The 14,815-nt window shown below is 31.7% G+C and overlaps 1 protein-coding gene across 1 annotated transcript; it reads right to left on the reverse strand.

The window, feature by feature from the left end:
- Positions 1-4,868: 4,868 nt before the first annotated feature.
- Positions 4,869-11,939, reverse strand: LOC143078127 (uncharacterized). The gene is made up of 4 exons (XM_076253091.1): positions 11,836-11,939; positions 7,678-7,813; positions 6,986-7,330; positions 4,869-5,046 (listed from the first exon to the last, which is right to left on the reverse strand). Exons 1-4 carry the CDS (start codon positions 11,864-11,866, stop codon positions 4,980-4,982), a joined length of 579 nt encoding a protein of 192 aa, XP_076109206.1. The 5' UTR covers positions 11,867-11,939; the 3' UTR covers positions 4,869-4,979.
- Between the last annotated feature and the right edge of the window lie 2,876 nt (positions 11,940-14,815).

Genomic DNA, 14,815 nt, shown 5'->3' on the forward strand with positions numbered 1-14,815 from the left:
AAAACGAAAGTAGCCGCATTCGTGTTCATCCTTAATATTGAAATGTAAGTTGTATTTTATGATAATACATAACATATATAAAGGTTGAGGATGAACACGGATGCGGCCACTTTCATTTTTACAAAAAAACATCTGAAAAGTGACATTTTTCGGCATATTAGGTAGATTTTTCATATTTGAGCTTCAATCTGATCGTTTTTAATGACTAAATCTGTTAAAATCTTTCACATAAACTAATTAATTCAAATAAAATAGACACTTAAGTGTTTAAAAAGTGGTCAAAATCTTTCGTCATTTGAGGCCAAAATCGGTCCTTACCGGACCTACTCCTTTGCAATTAGTTGTCGTCTGGTTAAATGACGTCAGCATAAGGTTTTTTGCACATGGCATTGTTTGAGACAGAACGTACTCAACATTTAAGACACTTAAAAATCACAAAAAAGAAAACGAAAGTAGTAGTACCTTATATTTAGTTTTGTATTATAATACATTTATTTCCTTCACTTATATAGAAAGGGTAAATTTCGATTGGTCGTACGGACCACGGAAAATAATATTTTATAAATTCAAAATTTATTTATATTAACTTTTGATGAATGCAATTTTTTAAATTTTATTTATTTCTCTTTCAGGATTGTCTTGAAGTAGCTTTGGAAATACTCGCCGACAAACTTTTTTGACATTTGCAACAGCACCAACTAAGAGAGTTTATCAAGTTTATTTTGCGCTAGTGTATTGGCATATGAATGTTAAGTTGGATTCAAATTTGAGTTATTACATTATTTTTTTTAAATAACATAAAGTAGCATTTGGGCATTTTATATAACGTCAAGCTGGTTCCTTGAGTTATTATAACATATTGTTTTCGTCTATCAAATGATTTTTTTAAAATATTTTTTACAATAAAATTCAAATTTTGATTGGATCATACGAGGGAGACAATATACTTTACTTCTGAGATTCCTTGTGAAGGTAACTCTAGAAAAGCGCTTCGATCGCATAAATTTATTAATCGTATTGTTTTCATTTTTTCATCATTGGGTCGATTCGATATATCTGCTTGTTTTTGAGTTTCTTTGTGTTGACATGAATTATCATTGATATGGTCAAAATTATAAATTAACTGTTTACCATCCTTTGATGTTTTTAAATGCTAAGGTTTTTCTATCTCAGATATAGATTATTTTAGCTTTATTTGGCATTTTGTTTTTGGAATTTTGGTCTTCAATGCGCATCCAGTTTGTACTTTTTTGGCCTTTTTAACATCTTTTGATTCGAGCATCACTGATGAGTCTTTTGTAGACGAAAGGCGAGTTTGGTGCATTTATAAAATTTCAAACATGGTATGTGTTTAGTTACAAAATCAGCCGATTATCATTTTTGATATTCATTTGGTTTTTTTTACATATATTTTCAATTCATCAATTATTGCCTAAATATTTATAATTCATCATTTGATTTTATTTTAGATTTATAGATATTTGGATTGACGACAGCATTTTGTTTAAATAACAGACATACATTTTCTTAATCTAGTGACAAAAAAACTTACCTTAGACATATAAAACATTGAAGTACAAATATGCACTATATGCGTATAATTCCAGTTATATAACGCCATTAACATAATTGTTTTAGCATTAACGTAATATTACTACTTGTAGTTATCCATAAGCCAGCACTATAGAATGTGACTTTCTAAATAAAAAAACATGGAATTTATATTTAGTGATATTATTGTATCATTTTAGGTAATATTATACGAAACAACAGTTTAAATTACAATTAGACCACCGTGTCGATACAACAGATGTGACTTCGGAATTACTAAATGAACGTTGACCCGAAATTTCTTAGATGAAGATTTAACGTAATTGCAATTTGATGAACCTATATGCAGGTAAAAGTTGGTCATTGAAACGTTTCTATATTTGAAAATAATAGTATTTCATAGCACACGTAGTGATTTCAATTCACAAAACAATGAACTACATTGTATTGATTGAAAGGACACAAACAGCATATCCTAAAGTGCAATACAATAATGTTCCTTCATATTGTTTCCTTCTTTATTGTTGTTTTATATAAATTTTATTTTAATGATGTAGAATTCAATTTGCATTACAGCGTAATTAGTATCCATTTGATATCCGACTCTGTCTTAATATATACATCAACAAAACATTGACGGCGACCGCATACGTTGTTGGTGAAAAAAAAATATATACCTTTTGTATAATTTCAGTTCAAGATTCTATTATTGGTTGATGACATGATTCTAGTTCTTATTATTTTATTATTCAACAACATCAAAATAGTTAAATTCATTTACCTTTCTTATTAAAGTGCTCACTTAATCAGGAGTAATTTAAAGTGCACGAAGTACGAACCATTGTGACAAAGAAGATGATGTCAATTTTCCTGCTTAGAACTTCCCATTTATGTAGAGCAAGATTCTAACAGCACCGGCATGTCCGGGATTTATATCTCTGCGTTGATATGACATTCATAAGCTTCACTGATGAGTTTGATGTAGACGAAACGTGTGTCTGGCGTATTAAAATATAAGCCTGGTACCTTTGATAACTATTTACACCATTGGGTCGATGCCACTGATGGTGGACGTTTCTTTCCCGAGGGTATCACAAGGCCAGTAGTCAGCACTTCAATGTTGACATAAATATCAATTATATGGTCATTTTTATAAATTTCCTGTTTACAAAAGTATAAATTGTTCGAAATACTAAGGATTTTCTTATCCCAGACATCGATTACTTTAGTCGCATTTGGCACAACTTGGAATTTTGGGTCATAAATGTTCTTCAACTTTGTACTTGTTTGGCTTTATAACTATTTTGATCAGAGCGTAACCGATGAGTCTTATGTAGACGAAACGCACGTCTGGTGTATTTAAATATAAGCCTGAAACCTTAGATAACTACTTGCAGTTTGAGACACGATTTACCTGGTAGATGATGCTGTTAAACCACGACTTCGTTAAACTTTATAACAAATCTGTTTCTAGTAGATGACAAATATGTTCTAGTTGTCTTTACCACAATCCCGTCCTCATTTCGTAGAAAGTGGCCTACCCAGATAGACTTTCTCACTTTGTGTTTGTGTTTTGCATTCTTATTTTCGTCTTTTTGTCGTTTTTCGTTTTTGCCATGGCATTGCCAGTTCGTATTTGACCTGTAAGTTTGATTGTCAATTTGGTTCACTTAACTGAACCATTATAAAGATCTACTAAGTAAGGACTGAAACTGAGTTCATTTCTGTATAATTGCGGGGTTTAAATAGCTCTATCTCTTAGTTTCCAATGTGGACTTGGTTGTATTTTCATTTTTGTTTGTCTTTGTTCGACTTATGTTTATAATTTTCAGAGGAGCTTATGGGATATTTGTTTACTTTCATATTGTGTTTAATGAATGTTTCAATTTTGAATCTGCTACGCATAAACGTTAAATAACATGATCAAAATACAAATAACTATAAACCGTTTGAATACTAAAACAAACTAGAAAATAACCCCTCATGGTCCATACACTCGGATATTTTCTGAAACATTACGGTTTGCCAGCTTCGAGTGGTTTTATTGTGTTATAACAAAAAACAAGGTTTAAACACCAACAACAGATATACATACAACATCAAGACAGTTTTGCATATGTCGGTAATAGCTGCGCAACAAACGTTTCCAATTCTCTATTATATTCTTTAAAGTATGAATAATGAAGGAGCATTTGCTAGTATGTAGAATACAATAAAGACACGGTATAAGAAAAGTTTTCAAACTTTTAAAGAAAAGAAATTTTGAAACAATAAATTCGCTATAAGCAGTCAAGTTGAACATGTTGAACTACATTGTTGATGTTTTATTGGTTGCAAGTAAAATAATAATCGTATTTTCATCTGTAGTCCAGAGACCATCAATTTTAACTGAGCAAGGACACATCACGTGTATACGTATTTACAAATCTAAAAGGAAATTGGAAAGTGAAATAGAGGAGCCGACGGAGAGAACAATTTCATTGATTGATTCGGCCCCAAACATCATTCTTACGCAGTTAAACAGATGATTTACAAATCTTATTAATCTATGCCATGGAAATCAAGCAGGACTAGTTCAGATCAGTAATATACGCTTGAGTTGTCTGTCTTTTTATATCTATATTAAGGTTTGTATCGGTTCGTTGACCATCCGCAATTTAATAAGGTCATCCAATTGGTTAATTATATGTTGTCTAAAAGTACGAAAAAAATGCGGATATATTGGTACGAGTCAATGCATTCTTTATTTTTCCTTTTTGTTTTATTTTATATTTACCTTTAAGTATATTATAAATCAGATCTGAAAATGTTAGGCACATCGAAACCATGAATTTCACAGCTAATTTTAATCTACACAGGAAATTTAGGTGCTCACTTGTTTCAATGATTTTTTTTTCACTCTTTCTTATATTACGACGTTTTCTTTAGGTTTATAATTTACTGCAAGTATTTTATCAGTACTGGCTACAACACCGATAAAAACGTATCTTGTCATTCCATAAATTATAATTTATATCTACCCAATACGTTTTTTACACTAGATTAAAGAGCGACGAAAGATACTAGAGAGACAGTCACACTGATAGATTTAAAATAAACTGACAACGCCATGGCTAAACAATAAAAAAGACAAACAGACAAATAATAGTACAAAACAAAGAAAACTAAAGACTAAGCAAGACGAACCCCACCACAAACTGAAAAAAAAAATCATCTTTACAAAAACGACAAAAACAGAAAAGAAAATACATTGAATTTCAATATGATGGTGTTTAGATGAAGTAAAAAAATCGTTTCAAATTATTCAGACTAGACCATAGTGATGATTTTTTTTAATATACTTTCTCCATACAAATCACGAGACAACTCATTTTTCATCAATTACACAACTAATTTATATAAACAGTTCATGAATATATCTTTTAGGATCAGCATGCTCCTTCCTTAGTAATCGAAAGATTTGGGTTGTCACACTGAGCCTTGGCAAGCTGACATCTGTAAAAAAAAGAGGAAAAATTAGCTAAGAATCCAATCTATCAACAAACGAAAGCAAGTCATAAATTGCGTTGCAAAATGAAAAGAGGAAATATCCTTTTAAAACTTTGCGATTGACAAATCATTTCTTTTACTTCTTCGATCATTAAAATTCTCTCCTGATGAGATTTTTTTTTCTTCGAACTGATTTTTTCAGTCACTCTCACTGTAGATAATCATAATTCATACTTCTCGGTTGTGGGCTTAATCTATGCAGCTTTACAACTGTTTCAGTGCGGTTGATATTTGTTATTTGTTTTAACGTGTAAAATACAATCTTTTGTGATATATTATGATTAGGTTCCCTTGCTTAATCATTGTTATTGTCGTGTCAGGGATCGTATTCATTGTGTAAAATATCTCTCGACTCCTAGAAGTCGAGATTAAGAATTGAACGATGGACACTTAGGGCGTGAAATTTTCTTGCTACCTGATTGGAAGATATCACGAGACGTGAATAATCAAAATTTATTGATTGGTAAGGACAATCCAAACCAAGTAAATGTCCTTCAATCCCGTAGAGTATCGGATTTGTCGTCTCTATTTTAGCAATTAGATTTTACACAGGTCACTTTTATCTATAAATAGACGAATCTTCTGGAGTAAACAAGAAGGACTGTATAGCCAGTCAAGGTCGTTAAAAACTTCCATTTGTTATTAACAACAACGTTAAACGATACTACAAGTTCATAACGTGTGACCTCACGTGTGTGGTAAAATTTGTTGATTGATGCACGTGGTTATTCTAGTAAATGAATTAATCTTCAAAGCGAGAGCTCTTTCCATTTTCATCAGCTAAGAGTCGAATATAGCACTTTTTGAAAGGCTATCGCTTGTGCAAAATGTAATCTATTATACACAGCTTATTGTATATATACGTCGTATAATAATCTATTCACGAACGCTTGGTCAAACTTTGTGTAATGTTCTTTTTGAAGCCTCGAATGTTCAGCATTTGTAAATTTTTACGCAACGATAAATACTAGGTAATAACACATTTACTTTGTGGTTTTGTAATTTAAACATGGTCAATGAACTAATGAAACTTGAAGTATCTATTGTATATGATTTTAATTTTTAAACGAGCAACATTGGCTCGATTTGAAAGTATGTAAAAGAAAAGATAAGTTCAGTCAAGAAACACTGTTTCAAATATGCAAAGAATAAAAACGATGATGATAGTTTCCTTCTTAAATGTACCTCACCAAGGTATGACACGTTGAGTTCTAAACATTGACCATCATTGTCGCTAGCTTTAGATAATTAACAGATAAACATTTACCCCAATTTTCTAATCGATTTTTTTTTTGCAGACCATGTTTATAAATTATGACAATAATTGACAATTTATAGTGTAGAAATAAATAGAAAACTATCTATACAAATTTAAATTTCTCACATACAGCTTTATAAGAAACTGACAATTAATCTCCAATAAAAACAGGTCTTAAGGATGTTCGCTACACTTATTATGCTTTTCATAATTTTATTGCATATAGTTTCAAAAGTCATTTTTGACAATATTGTAAAATTCTTGTAGTTTTTTCATAGCTTTTGAAAAGGTGTAAATGTTAAATGTTTGAAAAATCTAGAAAGAGCCATTTCCCTCCAAATTTGTAATTTGATTATATCTAAAAATGTAAAACACGGACCTATAATTTTTTTTCTAATTTTCAGGTTCTCTTATTCATATTCTGTCAATATTTAACAGTCTTTTTAAAAGCTTGTTATTTTGAAACAGAGGAGCGGACATCCTTAAAAGTTTGAAGGTATTATAAAATATGTGTTTTAAGTATCATTAAACAGAAATATACTTATCATAGTATAACAAAATCCATAATGAATTAACGTTCAACAAGGTAAATTGCAAAATAAAGGATTAAAGCATTGTAAAAATTACCTGCTGTAGCTTTTGTTATCTGAACCACATATAAGTGCCGTGTTCGAAGGACAATCAACCAAATCCTTATTTTGGCAAAACGCTGATACCAAATTTTTCTGTGTTGATACAGGAACACTGGAGGGAACAGCTGTAGACATTCCCATTGTAGACTGTGGCGTAGATTGTACCGTAGGTGGTGTAGAAAATGAAGCTGTAATCAAAGGTTTCATCGTAGTTTTCTGTGTTGGTGTCCATTTTACTGACGTACCTGAAACTTGATTATTCATACCAGGGTGCTCACAGGTACACACTGTTTCTAAATCAATAGAACTGTCTTTACACTTTGCTTGGCTGTATGTACAACTAGAAGAATAAGCAAACATATTGTCTTTTAGATTTTAAGAACCTTTTTTGAAATATAGCTCTTCAAATATTGAGGGACTACTACATTCTTCAATGGTCATTCCTGATAAAATGAATCAAGAGGAAAGCGCATATAATTTTATTTTTAGAATTTTAATGAAACAAATGTATCATATTGCAAATCATAATTTTTTAAACTTTGCAAAGTCGGTCAATTCTGTTTGGATCAGGTTTTCTTGTTATATACACTGGAATTGCCGCCTTTTATTAAGTTACTTATAACAACTTACATTTTTTTAATTAAAAATATAGTATAGGGTCGGTTATATATTATGCAATGTACTTACAAATTGTCGTAAATGATTCCATTGTTATCTCGATATAGTTTATTTCCTGGTAAGGCCTCTATCTTACAGTCCACATACATGATCTCCTCGCAAATTTCATGATGCATCAGAAACGATTGTATGAACCCAAGAAGTCCTAAACAATAAAAAAAAATATTTGGAATAAAGAAATGTTTAATCTTTTCATAGTGATAGGAAAACAGCATCAACTTGAAAAGAAAATTAGCGAAATATCAAATTACGATAGGATAATACATGTACAAGCTGAGATGTGTGGTTGAAATTTCAGAGGACTAAGCAGTAAACTATTCATATCAGAAAATATCATCAATGTATCGAGTAAGTTTTGGTAAGCCCACTAAAACATAGTATATGAAGAAAGTATCGACTTTTGTTATATGAATATGCATCTTCATGATTATGTCATCTTTGCCATTACGTGGTCAGTGTTTTTTTTTCATCTTGTTTGTTTGAGTGTATTTTGGACATCTTTCATCTGTCTTTATAAAAAAGAAGATGTGGTATGATTGCCAATGAGACAACTATCCACAAAAGACAAAAATGACACAGAAATTAACAACTATAGGTCACCGTACGGCCTTCAACAATGAGCAAAGCCCATACAGCATAGTCAGCTATAAAAGGCCCCGATAAGACAATGTAAAACAATTCAAACGAGAAAACTAACGGCCTTATTTATGTAAAAAAATTAACGAAAAACAAATATGTAACACATAAACAAACGACAACCACTGAATGAATATACAGGCTCCTGACTTGGGACAGGCACATACATAAATAATGTGGCGGGGTTAAACAAATTAGCGGGATCCCAACCCTCCCCCTAAGCTGGGACAGTGGTATAACAGTACAACATAAGAACGAACTATAAAAATCAGTTGAAAAAGGCTTAACTCATCAGATGGACAAAAATATAAGTGAACGTGGCCGGGTACTTATACATCCCGACACAAAAAGACACAATGAACAGATCTGAGAGTACTCGCAGTTATCTGACAGCTAGTTCAAAGCCACTAACAACTAATAAAAAATCATGCATCTAAGACTAAACTATCAATCCGTACACATCCAACATCCAATGGATTTAGTGTAAAGACATCATAAACAGCCAGAGAAAAACATGACCTTGTGCAATGCCAAGTTACAGGTATCGACAGATTGTAGATCCATGAATATGTATATATATAACATACTAGTAAAATTTAGTTAGCTTTTAATCTACTGATAACAAAATCAATATTTATTCCAATAAAAACAATATTCAATGATCTTATTACGGTGTTGAATAGGTAACCTTTTAGAATAAGTTTTTTAAAGGAGCGACAAGTTTACATGGATCATTTCTAAATTTCCGGGCACGGTTAACAACATTTCCGTAAAAATGAGGATGTGCTATCCCGTTTGAAATAAGTTTTCTACAGGTACATCCAAACTTCAAAACCAAATCTTTATATCTATGGAAAAATTTAGTAAAGGTTTTCAGTAATTTATGGTAACGAATAATTTACCAGTAATACATAGGTTGCGTTCGTTTAAATCAAAAACGTCACAACAGACACGGGCATAGCGAACAAGTTGTGAAATATAAACACCGTAAGATGGTGCCAAAGGAAAATTAACAATAGGGAACGAAAAATCGTCTCTTTTGTCGTAAATTTTAGTGTGGAGTTTCCCATTTAAAACCGAAATATCTAAATCCAGGAAAGGACAGCTATTACCGAATAAATTTGATTTATTTAAAGTAAGTTCCTTGGGGTAAATTTCAGCAGTATATTGAGAAAATTCTTGATTATTCAACGAAAAAATATCATCAAGATAACGGTAAGTGTGGTTGAATTTATCAATTAAATGCAATTTCGACGGGTCTTTACTGAGTTTAGTCATAAACTGTGATTCGTAACAGTACAAAAACAAGTCTGCTATTAAAGGGGCACAATTAGTTCCCTTGGGGATACCTACAACCTGTCGATAAACTTTGTTGCCGAAACGTACATAAATATTATCAAGGAGAAAATTAACAGCTTTAATCATCTCATCACACCTCCAGTAAGTATATCTAGCATATTTATCTTTCTCATTAGAGAAGAAGGCTTTAAATGAGTTGCAGCAAATATATCGACATTCAACTTTACCAAACGACCATTTAATTAAATAGGAAAACTTTTGTTTAATAAGATAGTGTGGAAGTGTAGTATAAAGAGTAGAAAAATCAAAACTATTAACAGAATCAAAAGGACCTTCAAAAGCCCGTAATTTATCTAAAACATCCAAAGAATTTTTTACACTCCAAAAATGGTTTATACCACTATGTTCATATATTTTATTACAATAGTTTATGATAAGCTCTTTAATAGTAGTTAATGAACTAGTTAAGAGCACTGACAGATTAGTTGTAGAACACTTACTACAGGCCGAGATGAAACGATATTTAAATGTTTTTTTGTGTAGTTTAGGTAGCCAATACATAGTAGGGACCTTCAAATGTTCAGAAGAAGCCTTAAGCTTTGATGTGGTTGTGATATGCTTGTTTACTATATGACTCTCTGTGAAGCGGATGGACTTGAATGTAGATGAAGTTTAAATTTCATTCTTAAGAACGTCCGTGTAGTATTTACGGCATACCACCACCACATTGTTGGCTGCTTTGTCGGCTGGTACAAACACAAACCGCTTTGAAAGTATTTGAAGTTTATTTCTTATTCTGGAAATAGGTGTATTATGTACTCTATTATTTACTTCTAAATTATTTTCAAAATGTGATATTCTCTTATCTACCACATTCATACATTTATTCAAATAAGAATCAAGAGATTTTTTATCAGATTTTTCCCGTTTACACCATTTTTTACAAAACGAGGAAAGAGCATCTTTGGTGACTTGACGACATTCTTACCAATCTATTTTAGATGGAGGACGATATTTTGGTCCTTTTTTCAAAAAGTTTTTAACCTCTCTGTTCTGGACGATATTGAGGTCCCCTGTAATAACATGGCCTTGGGGAACTATATTCACGTCAGATGTAACCGACGTATGATTAAAAATTAAACTTCTGCTTGGTTTTTTGTATGTGTATGAAATTATAGGTGGTTCTATATTATCAAAATAGGGAGGTATAAAGTTTTGAACAGTAGAGTCATTAAATATACTAGATAAGTTGATAAAATCAATACCTCTGCTAATATATTTAATTTTAAATACATATTTCATAGTTAAAAACTATAATGAGTAATCGCCTATCTGTTAGAGACAGGTGGCTATAATAGATGTTTGTTCTTTGGCAATTCGAAAGCAGACTTGTATTATGTGTTGCTATCCGATTCTGTCACATGTTTTCATGAGATCACCCCCATTGTGTTGGTGGGGTTCATGTTCGCTCAGTCTTTAATTTTTCTAGGTTGTGTCATGTGTACTATTGTTTGTCTGTTTGTCTTTTTCTTGTTTAGCCATGGCGTTGTCAGTTTATTTTCTATCTATGAGTTTGAATATCCCTCTGGTATCTTTCGCCCCTTTTTACAGAAGATAACTTTTACAATGGACTCCTCCAATGATGTATAGAGAGACTATGAACAAAAATAAGGATTCAACTCCCTAATGCAAAGTTGTCTTTAGATTAATTTGATTATTCTGTCGGTCACTTTTGACCGTAGAGATCTTAACCTGTGTAGGTAGTTGTTTCGGACGCAACAATTTTACAAAGTTCTATTTTCTCTTTCTTGTTTTAAATGGTAAATGTATCTAAACTATTTCTTTTGTGTCATTCGTTAAATAAATATTCTAGTACGAAGACATTCAATGGTAACCTGTGTAAATTTAATGATTATCTGTGTAAACTTTATGATAATCTGTGAAAATATAGTTTTCCCCTTCACTATTTTTTTATGAATCGTATAGTTTAAACTTAGTTATAATATTATTTCAAATTGTCCTTGTTCCTTAAAGTAGTAACATAGATTTAGCAATATCATTTCATACTAATTTGTACACTAACAAAAAGTCTTGAACGCTATCCCTTTTGCCCAAAATATCAAACAAACGTCAAGTGAAGATTTTTTTTCTAATGGATCTGCAGTCATGCAACCGCAACATGAAGAATATTTTCTATTTATTCTATTTTAACAAATTATTTAATATACATACCTAAAGATATAAATATATGTAGAATCTCCATGATGTTAGTTCTAAAAGTGATAAGATACAAGTATAAACAAATTCAGGGTCAATTGGGGCATAGCTTTCAATATCAGCATAATAAGAGGGGGTAATGTTTTTATCACGTGACTTGTTTAATATGGTGTGTGTATGACATGAAATAATTTTCTTATTTTTGTCTTTTTTAAAACATTTTGAAACGATTGTTTTGACTATGTTGCGTGTTTGGTGTTTTTCTTTATATTAGTTTGAGAAATAAACAAACCTTTCGTGAACCTCATTTTTATAAACGTGCTATTTCAGTCGTTTGTTAAGCTTTAATTTACCGAAATCGTGTATTCTATCTAGCTTTGACAAACTTCTAGCTATCAAGCTATATTAGACTTCATACAGGTACTTCGTAAGAAGAAAGTTAAAAAATTAACAATATCCTTTAATTTTACTTTTAACTATATAGATGGTGTTTTCTCATCAAATAATTCAAAATTTGGTGACTATGTTAATCGCATTCTCTCCCATCGAACTAGAGATACAACAGAAACAGATATGTCTGCCTCATATCTTGACTTGCATCTAGAAATTGACACTGAGGGTCGGTTGAAAACAAAACTTTACGACAAAAGAGATGATTTCAGCTACACAATTGTGAACTTTCCATTTCTATGTAGCAACAATCCAGCAGCGCCTGAATACGGAGTATATTTCTCCCAATTCATTCCATATTTCCGGGATTGTATTTCCTATCATGATTTCCTTGTTAAAGAATTGTTGCTCACAAGGAAGCTATCAAACGAAGTGTTCCAAACGGTAAAGTTGAAATCATCTCTTCGTAAATCGCGAGTTGGTTGACCGTTATTGAATAACCGTTTCATAGATGATATCGGATATGTTCCTTATGTCGTAACTAAAATCCCCTTCCTTTTTTCACGAATGAAACCTACCGAATAAGACTATTTACCGGGTTTATAACATGAGCAGCACGACGGGTGCCACATGTGGACCAGGATCCGCTTACCCTCCCAGAGTACTTAGATCACCCCCATTCTTTTATGTTGTGCGTGTTGTTTAGTCTTTAGTTTTCAATGCTGTATCTTGTGTACTTTAATTTGTTTATTTCCGATCTATGATTTTGACTGTCCCTCTTGTATCTTTCGCCCCTCTTTTATATTGAGATGTTAGTAAATGGCTGCACTATACATATTTAATGTTAAAGGTGTAATCCATGTTTAATTCTGCGAATATTAAGGACTTGTTCTTAACTTTTGGCTTATTCTATTTAATTTATAATAACACAAATTAAGGCGCGGCAGAATTGTATCCTTGTATTTAACAATTTTTTTTTCTATTTTCCTTTCATATAATAAACTTATAAGGTTGCAGGTTAATGGTCTGCATTTTGAGTTAGTTTAAACAATGAATATACATATATATATATATATATATATATATATATATATATATATATATATATATATATATATATATATATATAACGAGTCTAAATTGAAAACTACGTTCAAACCTTTGATTGCGTTGGATAAAAACCGCAATTTTTATACGTGTGCATGTAAAACAAATTTCGTTGTAGAAGGGTCTAAAACAGCACAAACAACACAAGACCAAAAAAGTGAAAAAGTATATTTAAACAAAACGCATTTGACTAACAGGTCGAACAACTGATGTTCTTTAACCCTACTGACTGCCATTGGCAATTGCCAAATAAAATTGATCACAAGATGTAACAAAATGGATCTTAATATAAATTTAATACTAAACAGAAAAAAAATTAACTTGTGGCCACGATGTTATGCCACAAACATACGGTGTCAATATTGTTTTAGTACACCAGATCCGGATTTCGACAATATATATATATTTGAGATTCTCCGTTGATTTTTGAAGCACCAAGTGTATACTCTTGAGTTGTAATCAAATTTAGGGAAAGATGTTTCAGAGAAACGTGATATGTGTCTGTAAATTTGGGTCGTGTGATCTCTCTATATGATGGATCTATTTTTCCACCATAATAAATCATAATTAGTGATGCCAACCGTTAAGCGTTTTACATGGCTGAAAACAAAAGACATTAGGATGATCTCGATCATAATTTTTAATCCGAAATGTGATAGCACTTTTCAAATGAAAGATATAGCCCTCTTGTAAACTGTTAATAGATACATAGTGTACTAGTGACCTACTAAAGGAATACGAAGATATGGGGTCAGAACATTTCTGGTGTGAAAGCGAACCTTGAATTCCAATATGGAATCTACTGACGTTATCAAATAGGTCACTAGCACTCTGTGTAAATAAGAACAGATGTGTACACACTGTGTAACGAACTTATCTTTCTGACTATCTTAACATGTGGTATTTAGACTAGTGGGCTGTCAAGGTGCTCAGAACTTCAGTATCGTTAAAATAAAGATGCTTCTTCCATTGGTCTGCACAATAACAAATGCCAACAATAACATCTCATTAGCTTATTAGCTTTAAATTTGTTTTATGAATTTGTTTCAATCGTTCATCCTCAATTTCTATGTCTGTGTTAACCATCAGACATTTCCTCGCCACTGTTTTGCTTTTATAATTAGACGTAACACTACTACAACCGACTACTTATCCTATAGGAAATAAACACGGTCTCCATTCCGGTTTTTTTTTCAACCAATCCTATTCCCAGAAATGTATAGGAGGTAATATAATGCAACATATTATATCTCCCAATTGATACGATATTCCCGTGCTTGCATTTCCTATCATAATTTTCTTGATAGAGGATTGCTTCTCACAAGGAAGCTATTAAACCAAGAGTTCCAAATGGTAAAGTTGAAATCATCCCTTCGTAAATTTTACGGACGCCATCACGAGTTGATTGACCGTTATGGAATGACTGTTTCACAAATGATATCGGAAATGTTCCGTATGTCGTAAATAAAATCCCCTTCCCTTTCATGAATGTGACCAA

This window comes from Mytilus galloprovincialis, chromosome 6 (genome assembly GCF_965363235.1).
Source record: "Mytilus galloprovincialis chromosome 6, xbMytGall1.hap1.1, whole genome shotgun sequence".
Taxonomy (NCBI): domain Eukaryota; kingdom Metazoa; phylum Mollusca; class Bivalvia; order Mytilida; family Mytilidae; genus Mytilus; species Mytilus galloprovincialis.